Source organism: Corylus avellana, chromosome ca7 (assembly GCF_901000735.1).
Source record: "Corylus avellana chromosome ca7, CavTom2PMs-1.0".
NCBI lineage: Eukaryota > Viridiplantae > Streptophyta > Magnoliopsida > Fagales > Betulaceae > Corylus > Corylus avellana.
In genome coordinates, this window is record NC_081547.1 from 2,342,802 (window position 1) to 2,363,864 (window position 21,063).

At 36.9% G+C, this 21,063-nt stretch overlaps 3 protein-coding genes across 8 annotated transcripts; all 3 read left to right on the forward strand.

Moving 5' to 3' along the window:
- The first annotated feature begins 645 nt into the window (after positions 1-645).
- LOC132188664 (uncharacterized) lies at positions 646-5,940 on the forward strand. 2 transcript variants are annotated; one of them, XM_059603185.1, is made up of 10 exons: positions 646-821; positions 1,616-1,832; positions 2,360-2,517; positions 2,609-2,754; positions 3,097-3,159; positions 3,244-3,336; positions 4,430-4,591; positions 4,746-4,933; positions 5,226-5,401; positions 5,489-5,940. In XM_059603185.1, the coding sequence occupies exons 1-10, from the start codon at positions 683-685 to the stop codon at positions 5,743-5,745; spliced, it is 1,599 nt and encodes a 532-aa protein (XP_059459168.1). In that variant the 5' UTR covers positions 646-682; the 3' UTR covers positions 5,746-5,940. The 2 variants fall into 2 exon arrangements, with proteins under 2 accessions (XP_059459168.1, XP_059459169.1); XM_059603186.1 differs by having other exon boundaries at positions 4,746-4,852.
- Positions 5,941-7,273: 1,333 nt separating this feature from the next.
- Positions 7,274-9,240, forward strand: LOC132187430 (cysteine-rich and transmembrane domain-containing protein WIH2-like). Of its 2 annotated transcripts, none has more exons than XM_059601739.1 (3): positions 7,274-7,612; positions 7,699-7,846; positions 9,054-9,240. In XM_059601739.1, exons 1-3 carry the CDS (start codon positions 7,555-7,557, stop codon positions 9,097-9,099), a joined length of 252 nt encoding a protein of 83 aa, XP_059457722.1. In that variant the 5' UTR covers positions 7,274-7,554; the 3' UTR covers positions 9,100-9,240. The 2 variants fall into 2 exon arrangements, with proteins under 2 accessions (XP_059457722.1, XP_059457723.1); XM_059601740.1 differs by having other exon boundaries at positions 7,281-7,603.
- A 2,108-nt stretch (positions 9,241-11,348) lies between these two features.
- LOC132186350 (probable amino-acid acetyltransferase NAGS2, chloroplastic) lies at positions 11,349-20,603 on the forward strand. 4 transcript variants are annotated; one of them, XM_059600280.1, is made up of 10 exons: positions 11,349-11,843; positions 14,385-14,472; positions 14,687-14,919; positions 15,073-15,224; positions 15,547-15,967; positions 17,344-17,441; positions 18,644-18,755; positions 18,916-19,075; positions 19,400-19,472; positions 20,163-20,603. In XM_059600280.1, exons 1-10 carry the CDS (start codon positions 11,484-11,486, stop codon positions 20,311-20,313), a joined length of 1,848 nt encoding a protein of 615 aa, XP_059456263.1. In that variant the 5' UTR covers positions 11,349-11,483; the 3' UTR covers positions 20,314-20,603. The 4 variants fall into 4 exon arrangements, with proteins under 4 accessions (XP_059456263.1, XP_059456265.1, XP_059456262.1 ...); XM_059600282.1 differs by having other exon boundaries at positions 11,351-11,843; positions 14,711-14,919; XM_059600279.1 differs by lacking the exon at positions 11,349-11,843 and adding an exon at positions 13,253-13,787.
- The last annotated feature ends 460 nt before the right edge of the window (positions 20,604-21,063 follow it).

Consider the following 21,063-nt stretch of genomic DNA (forward strand, 5'->3'; position numbering starts at 1 on the left):
AAAAAAAAAGTTATTGTGTTAAGGAGACCCACGGCCTCTCGAGTTTTTTTTTTATTAATAAAATGTAAGGAAATTATTGTCATTCACTAGATTTAATGTTGGAAGTCCCACATTACCTGGGTATTAAGGAGATTGACCATTTTATAAGTGTGAGGGGAAACCTCAACTCTTGAGCTAGCTTTTGGGTTGAGTTAGGCTCAAGACCCATTTCTAACATGGTATCAGAGCCTAGCCCAATTGGTTGTGGCCCACCGTCACCCATTCGCACGTGTTGGCTTGGATGTCCTCCTGCCACACGTGAGGGGGCGTATTGGAAGTCCCACATTGTCTGAGTATTAAGGAGATGAGCCATTTATAAGGGTGAGAGAAAACTTCAAATCTTGAGTTAGCTTTTGGGTTGAGTTAGGCCCAAGACCAATTTCTAACATTTAATATAAAATCCTATGTAATGGCTAAATGAAAGGGTTTAGCATTTTCTGTGATCATTGCAGCCGTTTGGTAACCATTTATTCTCATTTCTCTTAAAGGGTTTAGCTTTTTCAGTTTTAAAAAGCTAAAAAAGCTTGCGCTGATATATATTTGGGCCTGGATTGAAGTCGGTGAGGCCCAATTAAAACTGTAGCGCCTCTGCTGGATGCAAAATAGCAGAGTTGCCCTCCCAACGTGGCCGTATTTTCTTTCAATGCGCGCCAATTTCTCTGGGAATTCAGAAATCATGGGTTCGGCAAACCCGGTTCGGATCCTCGCCCTTATTCTCTGGCTTCTCTTCCTCGCGATTCCAGGTCGGGTCTCCGTTGGCCCCGCCACTGACCGCTCTTTGGGTAGTTTCTCTTCCACTACGCTTTGAATTTGGCTGTGCCTCTCGGGCATTTCCAAAATCTAGGGTTTTAAAGTTTGTAAAGTATTCAGTAGTAGAAATTGGACATAGCTTCGGAGAAAGTTAGAAGAAACAGACCGTGAAAGTTTCTAAATTTCTGACAGGATGTAAAATACTTGATTGTAGTTTCTTGGTGAAAAATATGAAAGCAAAATACGAGTTTTCTGTTTTCCTTGGCCTTTTTTCTTTTTCTTCTTTTTTTTTTTATTATTTACGGAGAGTTGGTTAGCAACACGTACTTATCTCGCCTTCAGTGGGTAAAATTGTTCCTTGATATTTTTCTTCTTTTTTATCTGCAAATTCTGGTTTTCTTATCTAGTTAGCGAGAGATTAACATGCTGAGAAAAATCATTTATTTTTTGTTTCATTATTTCATGGCATTTGATGGAGTTAATTGTTCAATTTTGATTCATATGTGATGCAAGTTATACCAGCTTAGATGTTATGTTCTCTGTTCATTGTACTTTGGCATTTGGATTTTATGCCTGCTGTTTCGTTTCTCAGAAGGAATGAGGGAATGGAATAGAAATTTCTTTTTTAGGCTCATGGAGGGAGGTTGTTTTAGAGTATTCTCCTTTCGTTTTCTCTCTTTTTGTTTTGTTGTTGTTTTGGCTATTAACATGAACCTTTGTGGGAGTGAAAATTATATTAGGAGCGTTTGGTGGTGGAAATGTGTTTTATGCATTTGAATATTTGGATAGATAGTGATACTCTGCTTTTATCTTTTTGGTTTCACAGTTGTTGGTGAATCTACTAGGCTGCAGCTATCAAGCGGTCTGCCAGTGAAAAACTCTCCAGGTTCGAAGCCTGGCACTTCAGTGGTCTGTGAAAGAGTTCGTATCAGTGGATTGTCAAGGCTTCAAAATTTGAAAAAAATTGCCCACTCAGCAAAGGTGAATGTATCACAAAAAGATCCAAGCATTCGTATACCGAATCCTGAGATTTGTTTCCATAGGTGAGTCATCCTATCATGTGGTTTTCACACCAGACATCTCATATCTAGAGACTGATTTGACTGTCTGGGACAAATAGTTTAATGTTTTATAATTCAATTCTCTTGATGTTACAAATCCTCAGAAGTGATGATGTGTTTGCTGTTGCTTTGGAGAAGTTTGCATGCATGCAGCAATTTTGTGTTTGTTCAAGATAAAGCGTTCCGCTATACAGTCTATATCTATCATTGAAAATTGTGGGAAGTATGTGTGCGGACGTGTGTTCAGTCTCAAATATCAGCATTTTTGCATTTGGTTAGATAAACTTAATTTGTTGATTGATATATTGAATTAAGGACATGATGCAGAACAAAGTTATTTTTATGAGGTCCCCATTCTTCTTAATTCTCGACTAAGAAATAAGTAAAGGTTTTCTTTTATGTATTCATAAGTGGTTGGAGATAATAGTCGTGTCAAAAATTGATTGAAGCATATGGTACCAAGCTAAAGAATTTGTTTATTAAATAAGAGTAGTCTGTTTCCTTTGCAGTAATACATCTCTAAGGACAGGGATGTGCCCTCTAGGCCAGTGGGAGAAAGTTACCAAGGGTTCTTGGGTTCGGTCCATGTCACCTTTTGACAACAGGATCTTAGACTTAAGGACTACTGGTTCATCCTTAGAAAACTTTATGGTGTCCATTGAAGAAGGTACTTTTTTAGTTTATATTTTGATGGATTTCCCTCCTACCATATTTTTGACACTAGTAACCGGTTCAATGACTGTTATTTTGTTTTGCAGAATTTTTCTTATATCGCGTAATATGTTTAATCCTGGGCATAGTTTTGATGAGCGTCGCTTCCTTTCTAAGCAAGTCATTAGTGTTTTATTATGGAAGTGCAATCTTAATCGGAGTCATCCTTGTAATATTGATGATACTTTTTCAGGTAATATAGTTTTTATTTCCTTTACTATTAATAATTGGATTCCATTTACAATTTTTAAGCTGCAAGTATAATCTGGATTTTTTGTTGAAATTTATTGGACTTGCAAATAAGTATTTAATTTGTGTTAACTAATCAGTTATACCCTAACTTTTGCATATTTTTGGGTAAGTGGTTTGCAAACAAAAATTGAATTTTTTTTCTGTGGTGGCTACATCTAAAAGTGAGAATTTTGCCTAACACCACTTCAGACTACTACTCATTAGTCCGAAGAAATTATTTTTGTTGCTTAGGCATCTTTTTCTGATATTGTAATATGGCAATATTCTTTTTGGTTATTGACAGGGGATGAAGCTTCTGCCGACTGGTCGAAAGAACTCACTCGCAATTTTTATATACGCATCTGCTGTAGGTATCAAACTTAAGTCAACTCACTTTTGACTCCCCTAATTTAGATGAAAGAGATTATTCAAATACAATCGTTTTTGTCAGGTTGGGTTGGGATCTTTTTTCCTCCGCTACTTACCTGGATTGTGCCGTGCGATACTTACGGAGATTGGAATCAATGAAGACTTGTACTATCCTGTATGTATGTAAATCTGCTGTGAAGAGAGAATCGTGGTCTTTCATCTAGATCTTTCTATCTGCATGTTATTCTTTTGTTTGCTGGGAAGATGTTGTTTTAACAGTACATGTGAAAAAGTAATTAGTGAACAACAACGCATTGGCTTCTTTTGGCTTCTTTTGGCTTCTTTTGGCTTCTTTGCATTTCTGGTATATAGGAGTTACTTCTTTGCCGACACCTTTGAATTTTTTTTTTTTAAAAAAATCTGCTAGAGTATTTATCTGTTTTACTTAGACACATATATTGTTGGTAGAGCTTTATTGTGTTGGCTTTGGCTTCGGTGGTAAAGAAGTGGGTGTGAATGAGATAAATCTTATCAATCCAAATGAAATGAGTAATGGTTTAGCTTTCTTCGCAAGTTAAAATACAAACACAAGTCATGTGCACTATCCAGTTTCAGTTGAGAGACAGGCAAAACCTCTGTTAGTGGTTTAGGGCAATTTTTCATTTGGAATATGCTAGTAAACAACTATCTCTAAGGGGGTAAAATTATATATATCCCTGTTCAAAATGGGATGCCTCCTTGAAGTTGTTACATAGAAATTTCCCTAATACCCACAAGATTTTGTGTTGAAAGTGTTACACATAATAAAATTTAAAGGTCTCTTCCTTTTTGGATCTCGTCCTTTGTTCTTAGTTTGCAATGGCCATCTCTTCAATTTATTGATCTCTACTTGTTAAACAGAAGAAAAAAAAAGTCCTATTTGGGAGTGTATGTAATATTGGGTGTGGAAACTAAAATTTGAATTCTTGATTCACATGAATCCATAAAAGTACACCAATATTCTTTGGGTTGATCATTTGGTGTCATTGTTTATGTCATTTTATTTAGATTTCTGTTTTGTGTATTAGAATTTCCAATCTGTTGCACTTTGCTTTTATGCTAAGCTGACATTTGCTGTTATAGTGACAGCTTAATATAAATTAGAAAATAAAGCCCTGCTCTTTAGATTCATGTAGTTATGATTAAATATGCAAGGACTGTGGGCAGTCACTGATGATAATACTTGGTAATTAAGAAGTTGAAATGTTTCTCAAAACTTTGAATTGCAGTTGGCAATATTTCTGCTGGCTTTTGTTGCTCTTACTGGGGCATGGATGGGCTTCTGGGTAGTCCGCAAGCTCGTCCTGACAGAAGAGGGATCAGTTGATATAAGCACATCTCACTTTGTTGCATGGTCCATCCGTCTTTTGGCTGCTGTTATGATTCTTCAGGTTTATTTTCATTGATCTCAGAAATATCAATTCTTTATCTCCACCGATATTTTTTCTTTTTATTTTTTGGGAAAACTATTATCCAATTTACTACACATGAGCTGTCTTATTTTCTGAACGCCCAGAACATCTTTGACAAGTGTGTTGCTTCCAGAGTTCTGCAGATCCTCTTCTGGCAGCAGAAGCTTTAATATCTGGAATACTGGTCTCGTCTCTATTGAGGAGAATCTGTAGATTGAGATTCCTTCGTCACCTGTACAAGTATGATTTTACAATTCCGGAGCTTAACGATTACCTCCCATCATCAGGATTTCAGGATCTGCTTCCATTTCATCCATTAAGGTCTTCAACACCAACATGTTTAATAGGTGTCTCCAAATTTTGATAATGCGGAAAATGCAATTACAAACAATTTACTGATTTTGGGGAGGGGATAAACATTCTCAGTTTCTACTTTCTAGTAATCTGAAGATGCTTTGTTAACTTGGCCTGGAAGAAAAAATGCAACATATTTGCATATTTTTTTGAACCTATTTAGCTGTAATATTTCTGCAATGTCATCATGCATATTTCTTTTTATTTGTGCTGTGTTCTTTGGTTTGTAATGCATTACATTTCTGGAATACTTCTACAGGAATATGCTAAAATCTCCAAAAAAGAAACGCAAAAGGTCTCGGATGCCTGATTCTTCACCTTTTGGAGATTCACATGATGAAATTATATACAAGGTTCAGAGTGATGATGACTCCAAGTTCTTTACGCCTGGAACCAAAAATTTCACCTTGGCTCCATGCAATTCTGCTGATCGAGGTTTGATTGATCTCATGTATTCTTAATTTGACTAATCTGACTAATGAAAAGGAAATATTAGACGTCTTTACACATTCTATCCTTCAGGTTTTACCAGGACAGCACCTCGTCAGCTGTCAGATTCAGGGTCATACCCTTCTACGTTCCATGCTACACCTGAAAGGAGAAAATTTTCGAAGTCCGAGTGGGAAACGTTCACAAGAGACTCCACGGAGAAAGCCTTGGAAGAACTTGTTTCTTCACCAGATTTCAGCAAATGGGTTGTTGGTAATGCAGAAAGAATCACTGTCAATCCCAGCAAAGGTAGAGCTGATCAGCGTCGGAAGTGGCTCTTCTGGTCTTAAGCAGCTGTCATGTTCCTTGCGAAGGCAGTACATGCATATGAGATGCTACGAAGTTCGGAGTATGGAATGAACAAAATCCAAAGTTCCATCACAATCTTGTAACATTATTTGGTGCATAGTTTGGCTTCCTATTTAGATAGGATCAATTGAGCATCATGATATATATTTACCCTAGTAGACTGATTTTTTCACACATACGAGTCCCCCTTTTTCCTCTCTCCTCTCCAGCCAGATATGGTAGCCTGAACAGGAGGGGATTGATTAATATCCTCAATGTGTCCACTGGACCCCTGCTTAGAGTGGCTCTGGATTTTACTGGCCATGTCATGAGGCACTACGTGTGCCTAGTGCATGCTTCCTGGAGTAATTCCTTGCATGCTGTGTTCAGTGTGCAAAAATGCAAGTCGGGAAAGTTACATCAATAATTGGGAACACGGAGTACCTCCCACTTACGTCTTGTGCGCACAGGCACACGGCCCAATCAAAGGCAACTAAACACATGGTAATCTTGGTGGCGGCGAAGGGTGCCAACTGCCAATCTTAGCTTTTTGCATAAGGTGATGGTGGGTGTACTTAGGATAAACATAATTTTAAAGATTGTTTAAGAAATTAGTTTTTTTTAAAACAGTCTTCTTCGCAAAAGAGGAGAAACGTAAGCAAGCTCCCTTGCTTACGAGGCCGATGGGAATGACAGGGATGCTTAATTTGCTTCTTCTTACTTTTCTCCTCTTTTGCTTTTGCATGTGGTTCTCATTGGTATTCCCGCACGAAAAAAACTGTTCCCCTTGTGTGCAAGGCATGTGCATGATGATCTTGTCTCCATAACAGGATAGTTCCCCTTGGTCACGAGACAAATAAGGGCTCAGTGAGTTAATTTTTGTTTCACTTTTTCATATTTTCCCACTTCAAAAGCACCATTTTCTCCAAATAAACACAGCTATCAGCTACCTCCCAAGTCAGGATCCAATAGTGAACCAACTTTAGGCTTGTCTAACACTTGTTTTAAATTTTTCCTAAACTCCAATTTTCTATAATAGTTGTGTCTAATCATCATAATTCAAAAACGGACAGTTTTTTTTTTTTTTTTTTCAACAAATTGGGTTGAATTTTTCTTTTCAACTTAATTTATTAAAAAAGCATTTGAAAAAATCACCTGCTTAATTTATAAATAAACGTTAATTTCTTTCAATCCATTTTGGAAGAAAGTCCATCTATAAAAGCTATATATTATTTCTTTAGGTTATTGACACTTCACCCCAAACTAATTCTTCGGGTAAATGAGGTTGATCGTACATATTTTATATTTCCCTTATTCTATTTCCTTAGTAGAATTTAATTCTTATACATAAAATAGTTTAAATATTCTAAGTTGTAACACTTCCAAAACATGTTAACGAGTGCTTTTTCATGATGCCGATTTTTTTGAACTTAATTTTATTTTTATCACGATAATTATTAGCTGTTATTCTTTATTCTCATTCCTTTCTTTAGCTTAGCTTTCATGATATCCATGTAGGAATAGGAGTAAGATATTTTCCAGGATGTCCGAAAGTTGAAAAAAGTTGTTGGGTTGCCGACAGCTTTATTCTTCTTTATTGCTAAAGCTGAACGACACCGTGTGCCTCGCCGTAATTCTTCGTAAGAGGTAGTCGGTTTGGGCAGTACTGAAAGAAACTTCCTTCAGGTTCTAGACTCTGCCACCTTCCTTCGCCGCCTTTATTTATTTCTATATAAAGCATCCCCAGAAGGCAAAGGCTCACACTTTCCCTAATTCGTTCTGAGAATCTTTGTTTTGAAGAGATCGAGATCATGAGTTACTACAACCAGCAGCCTCCAGTTGGTGTTCCTCCTTCTCAAGGTACGATAGGTAATATTGCTTGATGGTAATATATATATATATATATATATATTGATGGGTTTTTGTGGTTTAATTGATCAATGGTATTCTTGTAGGGTATCCAAAGGATGCTTATAATCCTCCACCAGGGTACCCTGTCCAAAGCTACCCCCCGCCGGGGTATCCGCCGCAGCAGGGGTATGCTCCACCCTACAGCCAGACCCAGCCTCCTCCTAGGCAAGAAACCAGCTGCCTTGAAGGATGGTATGTATATATTATTATTGTTTTGTCAAATTTCACGGCAAAGATTGCTTCACAATTTTACCTTATCTCACACGTACGCTCCGTACGCCGTATGTTGCTTTCTTTTATTATGAAGACATTTGACTAGGTTTACAATTAATTATGAATATATTTTTATGGCTAGTGATATATATAACACTTCATGCACCTCAGTATTATTTAATTATAAAATAATTAAATAATTATTTAAACAATAAAAGAATGTAATAATAAATTTTATAATTAAATAATATATATATGCCGCTTACGAATCACCACGCCTGAATCACTGAAGGTTCTCTTCAGAAGCAAGCGTCCAAAACGCAACAGCAACATAGTGCCGCTAAACTGCAAATAGCACAAAACTTTGTCAATTTTCTCATATGGTAATAATACGGAGCTTAAAAATAAAATAAAAATATAATAAATAATACTGGCGTGTTGCTTTCTTTAATGCTACCTTATCTCACACATACGCTCTGTATGTCTTATGTTGCTTTCTTTTATATATATATATAAAACACTGGCGTGCATGACTATAATACTGGCGTGCATTAATGGTCATGCACGCTAGTATTATTTAATTATAAAATTATGTAAACTATATATATATATCGGTTTTTTTACTCAAAAGAGTGACTCAACCTGCAGCTCAAAGTGACGAAAGTGGCCAAAGAGGGTGGACCACCCCCACCCCACATTAGCCTTTTGAGGCATCCAAAAATCATCATTCTTTTAATTTATTATTACATTGCTGCCACTATCTATGAACTCAAAAAAAAAAAAAAAAAAAAATGCGATGTATATAGTGCAACACACCGGATCCAAAATCCCTAGGTAACTTTCCAACGTACCTATTGTTGTATGTTCCGGAAGGAAATATTTGAAAGCCTATAAGCAATATCATCAACTACCATGTTATGATAGCAGAGTTTTCACTTGGTGAAGATCGCCGCCTCTTTTGTTTTTTGGGTTCCTAATTTTTAATTTTTTTTTAATGGGTTCCTAATTTGTGTAATCATAACATGGCTCGTTTTAATTAGGACCGACTATTTAGAAGAAAGTACGTAATGCTATATATTATATTTTTATTATATTTTTAAACTCCAATCCTAGCATTACTCTTCATGATGTTTTACTTTTATTATTACCATATGAGAAAATTGACAAAGTTTTGTGCTATTTGCAGTTTAGCGGCTCTATGTTGTTGTTGCCTTCTGGATGCTTGCTTCTGAGAAGAACCTTCAACGATTCAGGCGTGGTGATTCGTAGGGGGCATAATTAATATTATATATAATGTTATGTGAAGACTAGATTCATGTTTATTCTTCCTTCTAATGTCTTTAAGTTGATATATATAATTGATCATTGGGATATATGCTACACTACTTGAAGATGTAATCATTTTGACTTCAAAAAAAAAAAAAAAAAAAGGTAATAATTGTTTTGTTTATGTTATTGGAAACATTGAGACTGCGGCCGGTAAACTTCTGCAAAATTTTGTTTACTTTTCTAACATTAAAAACAGGTTAATCTAGCGGATTTAAAGAAACGTAAGAATAATTCGGTCACTTATCTTACAGTCATTGTGAGGCTGCCAGAGCACACCACAGTAGCAGAATGGTTGTGCCACCATCGTGGTACCAAGGTGCTCCCTATGTCTTGGAGGACATTCCCAAAGCACCTCCCTCGGTAACGATGTTTGTTGAGGAGGTTCTTCAAGTCTTTGAAGGAAATTTTTAAGGCGCTTCCCTCAATATTAATGTCGAAGAGGTTCAAGTCTTGGAGGACATGCCCAAGGTGCCTCATTTGGTACCCATGCCAATGAGGTATAATTCAACTCTTGGAGGACATGCCCAAGGCGTCTCCCTTGGTACCGACACCGACGAGGTTCAAGTTTTAGAGGACGTTTTCAAGGTGCCTCCCTCGGCACCGATGTTGAGAGGAGGTTCAAGTCTTGGAAGACATGCTGGCCACTGGATCGGGACAACTAGAAACGCCTACTCATTCTACTTATCTACACTAAAACCTTGTCTCGAAAGCGGTTTGAAAACAAGGTTGGACGAATACCAAGCCAGGGCGGGGGGCAAAGGCCTCTGCTACGTACATGCTGACAACCACAACACCAAATAGTTCTTGGTATTGAAGGCTAAGGGGTTTTTAACAACCAACCAGCCGGATATGTCATCTATTGGAATGAGCACAATTGGTGATACACTAATTACCCACCTAAGGAAAATAGATCAAGGATCTTCTCCACATGAAAACTATACACTCATTAATCCCCAAATGACCATTAATACGATTAATATGTATGTCACACCCTATAAGAGAAATTCCGCATTATTGCCGCCAATTTTACCATGTTGGACATTTTCCCTGCCTTAATTATTTGTTTTGACCTGGGTGGTTAGTAATTTGATTAAACCTAACCTCATAAAAAAACAAAGTAAAAATAGCAATATGATATATATATATATATATATATATATATAACCGAAAGCTTTGATGAAATTTTGAAGCCAAACGATCACCTTAGTTACGTAGATTTAGGAAAATTTTCGTTTAGTTATGTGGAAGCAACAACAGAGTGGCATCTTTTTGTGCTCGTTCATGCGCTGGACTTGAAGAAGAGACGACTTTTTCTTCAGCTTCAACGACGTCGTTTGGCTTAAAGAAATTAGAATAAAATCTAAACGGTCTATTTTGTTCTTTTTTTTTTTTTTTTTTTCAGAGGACATGCATGAGACGGAATAACATCGATCTCTTATCTTCATTGAACAAAGAAACCTAATAATTGAACAAAAAGACCTAATAATGCAGAACAGGATGCACTTCTTATCACAATAATTGAAGAAAAAACACGTACACCACAATATGGTAAATTATTTGACATGAAAAGCAGTATAAATACCATTTGATTAATAAAGGAATATGTCTGAGATACCTATATATATATATATTCCACTGGAACCTTGTAAAATAATGGTTTATTTTTCCATTGTACTATAATTACATTATTTCTCGTCGTTGGCAACTCGGGAACCAATCTAGCTTGTTTCTTTTTAACTTTCTTCGTCAGCTCTTAGCTTGCCAGATCAGATGGTCCATTTGGAAAGATATTATATATATATATATGTGTGTGTGTGTGTGTTTACTGTGCTATTTATTTCCCTCTGCATATATGCCTACCCTGCCGCTGGATTTGAGATTACATATAGATGAGCATATTTATACCGTTAGATGCGATAAATTAAATAAAATATTAACGGTATCAACGGTAAAGTAGTTTAGATGGGATTTAAGGCATCTGAGTGAGCAGCATGCTATAGAATTTATTGGTTCTCGACAAAAAAAAAAAAGAAGAAAAAACTCTGTATTCATCGTCAGCAAGGAGAATAGAACCGTAGTCATGGCCTTCTGTCATTATCTAGCGTTCGTCTTTCATAGACCCAGTGTGTGATATACAGAAGCAAGCGTCCAATATATTAAGCCTGCTTTTGTTTTTTCCTTACCCTGCTTTTTCTTCGGAGTCGTCTCTTTAACTCACTCCTGCGGTTCGCCGCGTTTGCCGTCTCTATATATTAATACCATATACCTCTTTGTAGATATAATTAAGATGGCTGCTACCTCAAAATCATGGCCGTTGACTTGGGAGCAGGGAGTGGGAGCAGTGGCATGGCCTTCTTTGTTCAATTCTGGTTCGAGGAGCTTGAGAATTCGGAGTCTCCCTAGGGCTTGTCCGCGGCTGATCAGAACGGGGAAAAGAGACCCGAGATGTTCGGTGGCGAAAGGGTACGAGGTGGTGGAGCGTCAAGTAGTGAAACAAGAAGAATATTATATATCGGAGGAGGACATGAGGTTTGTAGACGCCCTTCGAGAAGCCCAGCCATATGTTTATTTGCACAGAGGCAGTACCTTTATTGTTGTCATCTCTGGGGACCTTCTTGCAACTCCTTTCTTGGATACCCTTGTCAAGGTTCTCTCTCTCTCTCTCTCTCTCTCAAGTTCTAGAGCTGATGATGATCTGTGTGACACGAGTCATGTGGTGCGCCCTCGGAGAAAACAAAATTATTTAAGCCGTTAGATTTTTCTTCTTTTTCTTGGGACGAATGGGTCAAAGCCCCTCCAAACCCAAAAACCTGACCGATCGGCAATTTCTCAGACAAACAATGAAAGAAGAACATCTCTCCAAAAAAAAAAAAAAAAAAAAAAAAACAGTGAAGAAATGTCACCAAGTCAATTATGTCTTTGACTCTTCCGCACCATCCCTTTTCATACAGTATTAGAGTATTTAGAAAAAGTGCAACGGTGGGAACCGGAAACAGAACATCTGTAGTATTTTGGAATTTGGATTCTCCTGTTAGAAAGATAAAAATACTCATTTAATAAACTGAAAAAAAATTGGACTAGGATGTTTTTAAGTGGGTTAAGGTTTAGGATAATTTCAAAGTGCGCTAGCTGATTTGGAAGACATTTGAGAAGGTGCTCCTTTACTTTTTCCTTCTCGATTGTTTTTCACTTCTCTTCTCTTTTTTTGTTGCTGGAAAAAAGCTACGACCAATGACCATGGCGGACATGACTAATTTCACACAAACGTATTGAAATTGCGTTTTTTTGCATAGAGTGACACTTTCATTTTATATAAGCTATATGTTCTTGTCAATTATCTAAATAAATAAAAAATTAAAATATGTCACGTCATTTAATATAAAGTGAATATAATGAATATTCCGGGGTTACTCTTTTGCATATACAGTAAGACAGGAAAATAACTACTTTCACACGTATTTTATTTAAGTATGACCTTTGGCATACATGTTGGGTCGGATAAAACATTGGTGGTTAGAAAATCTTTTCAGGCATGGTTTCCTTACTATACACGCGGGGTTGTCTGCTTTTCAGGGCTTTCTAATTCCTTTGATGTTGATGTGGTGATAATTATTGAGCAAGTTTAAGTTGGTAAAGGGTCATTAGAGTAATAATTCAGAATTATTATCCATAAGACTAATCATCTTCTTCTTCTTCTTCACATTTTCAGTTGTTGAAATGGAGAGATTAAGGACCAACCATTCCACCCTCACCCCACCACCAAAACAAACTTAAACCAACCATTCAAAGTACAAAATATGTCTTAAAATACAATTAAGAAAAAAAAAGAAAAGATTATTACACATTAATTACTAAAAATAATTTGTTTACTGCTAATAACAAAATGAGGAAACACAAAACACTTCTTCTTAAAATACTAAAAATAAAGAAAGATTTGGACATTTATATGACGTCAAAGCAGAACAGCCGTCCATAAAAGACATTAATCAAAGTCCAAAAGGCAGTCCCTTTCTCAGCAAAAACAAAACTGAGATGGGCCTTTTGTGTTGAACGCTGGCCCTGAAATGGAGGCTTCAAGACAAAGAACTAAAGAAGCATAAATCGGAGACCTTACTGAACCCAAGTGTGGTCGTGGCGGCTAGGCAAGAATCTCTCTCTCTCTCTCTCTCTCTCTCTGTCTGGGTCCCGCCGCGACCATCGCCACCGGTCAGCCATGGCAGCTTCGGCTTCGAGCACCTTCAACAGTGCTTTTCAAAACCTCCCAAGGGTTTTTCCCAGTCAAAAAAGCAGGCTTTGCTGGGCTCGCCAGTGTTTCCGGTTCAGGACAGAAAGGACGGGACGTTTAAGGCCGTTGTCGTCGGTGGTGAAGGGAGAGAAGGGAGTTTTGCGGAAATGCAATGTGCATAGCCAGCCGGACGGTGAGAGTGAGAGTGAGAGTGTGAAAGAGAGCTATAATTCGGTGGAGGACGAGCAGTTCGTGCGGTGGTTTCGTGAGGCGTGGCCTTACCTGTGGGCTCACAGGGGGAGCACCTTCGTTGTGATTATTTCCGGCGAAAACGTCGCTAGCCCTTTCTTGGATCCCATTCTCAAGGCACGTCCTCTTCGTTTTCTCAATCCTTCGTTATCTAACTTATCTGTTTGGTTAGTGAGAAAATGCAATAAACGCGAACGTAAAGGAATTGACTTTTCTTGGTTCTTTTGAGATTTGCAATTACAAAAAAGGAATTCTTCACTTGGGTTTTATGAGATGCACCGGCCTGTATTAGGTTGTTTAACTAAAGAGAGAGCAAGAGCGTGTGTGTGAGCGAGGTGCGGAACCGAGAATTCTCCATGTTCTTGTCGGCAAACCCATTGAATTGTGCGCTACGAAACACGTGGACGCCCTCCCATCCCTTAAATTCTTATATAGGATTTGATTCTGGGTCGTAGGTAAAATGCTCGAAGATTTTACTAGCTAAATTATATGATTCTTTGGTTTTTGTTACGGGTGTATGTCTATGTGTGCGCCTAATATGTAACCCTTTCGGGTATATTCATTAACATGGTGGGCTGCATAATGGTTTCTGTAGTGAGTGTATGTCCATGTCCATGTGTGTGCCTAATATGTAACCCTTTCGAGCTGTGTTCACTAACACGGTGGGCTGCTTTTTGGTTCACATTTTTATGGCATAAGTATATCTGTATGCAGGATATTGCTTTTCTGCATCATCTGGGGATAAGATTTGTGATTGTTCCGGGCACCCATGTCCATATTGACAAGCTTTTGGAGGAGAGAGGTCAGTGAGGACCTTGTTGCTTTGTACCCTGGTGTATCTTATTGTACATGTGCAATTTTGAGCCTCAGAGACTAAGTTTTTAATGGAATATCGCTCTGTTTTTTCAGATAAATTTTCCTTAATGCTAATTTATTAAAAAAATGTATTCTTTACCTACTTCTGATTTCTATTTGTTTAATTTTTTTCCCAGTAACATGAAATGCTTCGTTTGCAGTTGACAGCCGTGTACTTCTTGCAGGACGCGAGCCTAAGTTTGTTGGTGAATACAGGATAACTGACAATGAAGCTCTGGCGGCTGCGACGGAAGCGGCTGGAGGGATTCGTATGATGCTAGAGGCAAAACTTTCTCCCGGCCCCTCCATTTGCAACATTCGTCGACATGGTGAGAGTAGTCGTTGGCATGAAGTTGGTGTCAGTGTTGCAAGTGGCAACTTTCTTGCAGCCAAGGTAAGAATGCTTACTCTTTATTCAATGTCCATCTCTGATTCCCTTGTGTGTTAAAGAATTGGTGGCCTTCTGAGGTTCTTTATTTAGGCTTTGGGTTTTCTGTCATTTCTACTGTATTCTTGCTGGTTTGAGGCTTGTTGATTTCATTTGCAGAGAAGAGGAGTTGTGGAAGGCGTTGATTATGGAGCAACAGGTGAAGTTAAGAAAGTTGATGTTTCTCGAATGCGCGAGAGGCTTGATGCTGGTTGCATAGTTATATTAAGCAACTTGGGCTATTCTAGCTCTGGAGAAATTTTAAATTGCAAGTATGTTATGTAGAGTTTGGTGTTCTTTTCTTTTACCTGGCATTTGTTTTTTTTTTTCAACTATAACCTGTAATAAATCTTTATTTCCTTTGGTATTAAGAATTTGGCCATGTTTAAACACTTCTTCCCTTGCATATAGACTATAACCTACCTAAGCCTCATTAACCATTGTCATCTAATAACTTGATTTAAGTGACTTATAAAAAAAAATCTAATAACTTGATTTAAGTGACCCAAAAGGAAAAAAGGATTTAAACTTCACGTGAAAAATGCTTAAAACCTGTTTACTGATTACTAGTGCTTTATGCTTTTCAAATTTCAGCACATATGAAGTTGCAACTGCTTGCGCATTAGCTATTGGAGCGGACAAGCTTATTTGCCTCATAGATGGTCCAATTCTGGATGAGAGTGGACGCCTTATTCGCTTCTTGACCCTTCAAGAAGCGGACATGTTGATTCGTGAACGAGCTAAACAAAGTGAGATAGCTGCCAACTATGTGAAAGCAGTTGGTGAAGAGGATCGCACTTCTCCTAGACGTAATAATTCTAATGGGGCTGTCCCTTCTCAGAATGGGAAGGTTTCTGTTGAAAGACATAATCCAACCTTTCATAACGGTGTTGGTTTTGACAATGGGAATGGAATTTGGACTGGTGAACAGGGTTTTCCTATCGGCGGTCACGAGCGCCAAAGTCGATTAAATGGTTACCTCTCAGAATTGGCTGCTGCAGCTTTTGTTTGTAAGGTAAGTCCAGTTGACCCATTTTTTTTTTCCATCATCATCAGTAGTGATGGATGTTTCCTAAGTAATGATGCCCTTCTAAATCATCATTTTTTGTTTTCCTGATTTTTTTTGGAAAAATATACCACATTTAGTTTCTCGAAGCTAACCATAATGTGTTCAAAACCTGACTGGTGGTAATGCAGAAGTTTCCTTAACTAAAAAGAAAAAAAAAAAAAGGTTAAAAGGAAGTTGAATCCATCTATTTAACGATAAAGCAATTCCACTTCTTTGTAAACTTGCTTTTGATTTTCTTAATATTGAAACTAATCAAAATTGATCTTTTTGCTCTATGCTACTGATTCAGGATCACTATCTATAAACCTGAAAGCTCTCTTTAGCCAATTTTTATTTATTTACTCACCAAAAAATTATTTTTGTTTCATCTCTTTTTTTTTTTTTTTTGGAAAAAGAAGGGCTCTTTTGTTTTTCGGAGAGAGAGGAGGGGGAAGGAGGTTAGGAGGATACTAATAAATAACGTGTGTTATACCTATGAAGCGGGAGTCACTAGTTCGAATCTTCCCTTACCCCTCCCCTTGGGGCCAATTATTTATAAATTAAAAAAAAAGGTGTTGATGATTCACTATGAATTAAATATATGCAAGGTTGAAACACCAAATTAGGAAGGTAAAAAAAAGAAAGCAAATATTTTAGGAAAATCACATGAAATCTAATAATGACCAATGAAAAGTGGATATGGGACCATTTATCAATTATATAATTTGGGCTTGGAGTCCCTGCAAAATATTTTTTATGAAAGCAAATATAAAGATAGAAGTCCTCAATGCACTTTATGCTTTCTTTTTGATAAAAACTTGATTATCTATGTCGATCTCACATGTTAAACTCTTTGTAGCTATGAGCTCTTTGTGGCTGATGATTGGTGGACTGGGATTCATTATACATTTTGAGTTAAATGTATAGTATGAGGTTAACAATGATTTAACAACATCTAATTTGGAATGTTGTTCTGGTGTGCAACTCTATGTAATAACTCCTTGACAAAACACCAAGTAATTGCCAAGACCTTCACTACTGTGTGTATGAGCAGGTGGTATGTTACCTACCACAAAGACAGCAGGTGGTATATCCTTCATGCTTTTTTATTGCAGCTTTGTCTGTAACTAATAACTATAAGAATATTTTTATCTTTTCTCACACTAGAACGTTGCATTTTACTATTGTAATGTTTATGTGCCTTGTGCTACATTTACTTTCTCTGAAAAATGGCTCATCAAATTCTCAGGTCTTAGAAAGCCTCTTGACATGATATGTGTATCAACTGCTTTTTATGTTGGTTTGAAGCACCTTGCCAACATTATTTTCTCCTTTATTGTCAGGGGGGTGTTCAAAGAGTTCATTTGTTAGATGGCACTAAAGGTGGAGTTCTATTGTTGGAATTGTTTAAAAGAGATGGGATGGGGACGATGGTTGCTAGGTATAACTGTCATCTTGTGAAAGCTGATTTTTCAACCGTAACTTATGTCTAATGCTGATTAATTATGTGCTGATTAAGAGGTGTGTGCTCGTTATTGGTGGGCTTTATGGCTATCATCTGTATTTATATTATCGCTATATACTAATAGTAATGTCCCATGTGTAATATTCATTTCTCAAGATTTTGTCCACCAGTTGGTTGGTTGGCATCCTAGCGGACTTTTGAATGGCATTTTGACACGTGGCACATTATTGTGATTTGACTTTGCCTATGTTGTTCTACGAGTAGTTTCCCTGCCCTAGGTTGAGTAATGCTTAGGTTTATAACCTTCATTTGCCTGGAGCATTTGTGGGTTTCATTCCTTGCAGACCTGCTGGATCTATTCTTTTCCCTTTCCCTTCAAAAGGCAGGTCGTTTAGTTTTGCCAATTAGGGAGCCTGGCTAACTTTTTTGATATATATAGATATATATTAATTATTATTATTATTATTTATTAAGCTATTTTGGTCCTTTTCTGTTCTCTTTCTTTTACCCACCTGGTCCTGTTTTCTTCAATATAAGACATCATGTTGATGATTAGCCCATAATAAGTTCTGATTGCAACGGAAAGTCCCTTGAAAGTAGAACTGGTGGTAGAGATTTGCTGAAAATTATTCTAAGTGATAGGTTGTCAGTGGGAGTGTGAGACATTTCCTTATGATCAGCACTTATCCGGTTGACTTTCCTTTATGGTCAGAGCATACCTTACATCCTGTTTCAGTAAATTGTTTTGGGGACATCCTTTTATAATTAGAATTCCTTACTTTGTCATGATTTGATAAGCATGTGAAGCTTTATAATGGTGCTACCGTTTCTGTCCCAAGTGCAGCTTTCTTGAAACATCAAGCATTAAGCAGTTTTAGGCTCATCTCCCTGAGTCCCATTTAGATGCCAATGAGTAAAAAAAGTAAGAAATAAGAAGATAATGCTATATGCAACACAGATGACTAATTAGTATAGTTCTGGGAGATTTGTTGTTTTAGAAACTATATTTACCTGGAAATGATCTCTTTTTCAGAAGTTGTACTACAGATGGCATGAATCTGCTACTAAATTATGAAGCCGACATTTGATTGTTAGACTGATGCAGTCATGATGCTGATTTATACTTGATTAAGCTGTTCTTGATCCCATTGACTAACATGTGCTTTTAATTCTATTAGTGACCTTTATGAAGGAACTCGAAATGCTAGGGTCCCAGATTTCTCTGGGATAAGACAAATCTTACTGCCTTTGGAAGAATCTGGCGCATTGGTTCGCCGGACTGATCAGGAGGTTTGCACTCTTGCTCTTTCATATTTCTAATCAACAGGCCTGTAGAGCTTATTGCTTATGTGCTTATTGATGTTAATACCGAAAGACTGGCCATTTTTTGTTATAAGTTCACTTGAACTGGAACTGATATTTATGTGTTTTGTGCTTTTTGTGTTAATAGCTCCATGACGCACTGGATTCATTTGTAGTCGTGGAAAGAGAAGGTCAGATCATTGCTTGTGCTGCTCTTTTTCCTTTCTTCGAGGATAAGTGTGGAGAGGTTGCTGCTCTTGCAGTTTCTCCTGATTGCCGTGGGCAAGGACAGGGAGACAAATTACTTGGTATGATTTTAAATATCCCTGTTTCACTGTGCTTCAACAACATCTGAGATTTGCACACAGAGTGGGACATATTAGTGATTTTTTGTTCATTATATTTGGTGGTCCTTGGTCTATTTTGATAGAAATTGTAGAAGTAATAAAAATTGGAGGAATAATAATAGAAATAGCAGAATCATTCTCTTTAAAAAAAATTTAGAAGCTTCGTTATATCATAAAGATGAGGTGGTTTTGTGCTCATTATTGTATTTCTTTTCTATAAAAATTACCAGCTTTATTGCTTGACACTTTTTGTGCAAAGTTATAACTGAAGAGTAAAATCTGCAGATTACATTGAGAAGAAGGCTTCCTCGCTTGGATTGAATAGGCTTTTCCTACTTACCACACGAACTGCAGATTGGTATTTGCAACCTCCTACTGCTTGAAATAAATTCAATTGATGTATGCTAATTGTGTCCAACTTGCCGAGGATTCTATAAAACATATACAAAATGCTGAAAATGACTTGCTGGATAATGTTGTTGGAGTATGTTGGTTCCTATTCTTAAAAGATCTATTCTATTCTTCATGCATATTTTTATTGTTAAATTGATTCATTTAATTGATATTACATGTACTGTTTGACCTTAGGTTTGTCACTATGATGTTATGTCCTAATTCTGGGAAAAGCTTTGCCCTTTGTTTTCTGCTACTCGATTTTCATTTTATAAAACTATTGGTTTTAGTCTACTATTTTTTATGGGAATTTTGGGCTTCAAGGGGTTATTTCCTATAATCTGTTTATGATAACTTCATAGGGAGAGCTAGCATAGAAATGTTTTTTGATTCCTTAGCATTTTTTTTTAGCTGTTCCAAAACCCATCTTAAGGAATGATGGAAGGGAATAAAATTCTATGGCTTGAATCTTCAGTATTCTCTTATTTATTATCTGTGTCTACTATTTAGAAAAAGTACCATCACCCATTGTTACTAAGAAACAGAAAGAATAAGTTTGTTTAGCACTCAGTTTATTGTCATTACTTTTATGGCATGCTGAAATTGGGTAAAATGCTCACTTTTGACAAACGAATATCTACTTTTTGTTTTACAGGTTTGTGAGGCGCGGTTTCTCTGAATGTTCAATTGCATCAATACCAGAGAAGAAAAGGAGAAAGATCAATCTATCCCGAAAATCCAAGTATTATATGAAGAAGCTGCTACCTGATAGAAGTGGAATTACTGTTGATAGGGCAACCATTTGAGTTGCAATACTACAACTTGGAAAATCACCAATAGTAAATCAGAAAGATAAAGTATACTGTAGATATCACATATTATTGTGTCAGAATTTTGGAGTTCTCCGCTTTATTAAACTAGCCTCTAAGCTTACTTGGCTAGTTTTCAGATTGTATTGGGATATCTTCCTTTTCTTTTTGCCTGGAAGTTGGCCAATTTCAGACTGTTTTAGAAAAATGGATGGTTGTGTCTCAATCCACATCCTAAGATGCTTAGCTGAGGCAAGAATAATGAATGAGATGGTGATTATTTCTAATGTCTTTGTTTAACTGTTAATTTTGGGGAAGATTGCCGTGGTGGTTATTTTACAAGTCTTGTAAACCATGAATAAATTGATGGGAAGAAAAAAAAATAGCTTTCGACTCTAAATGGAGAAAAATGTTCATATCCCAATTCTGTCCTCAATTTTGCACTAAGTGCTCACTTTTAAACAAAATCGCAAAACTTGTCATGTTTAAGAGTGCGTTTTAAAAAAGTAGTCTGGAAATGTGAAAAAAAATTTGTTTTCAAATCGTAGGCAATGTTGTACTTTCTAAAAATACACGATTTTAAATGTTAGGCTATTTTCGCTTGATGTTACTAGGAAAAAAAAAATTATTAAACGTATAAAACCTTGGAACTTTGAAAAAGGATTTTCCAACAATTACAAGGAGCTCTAAGAACTTTGAATAGTTCAAAATCTGACTTCCAAAAATAGGTAGAAGAATGAGGCCTAT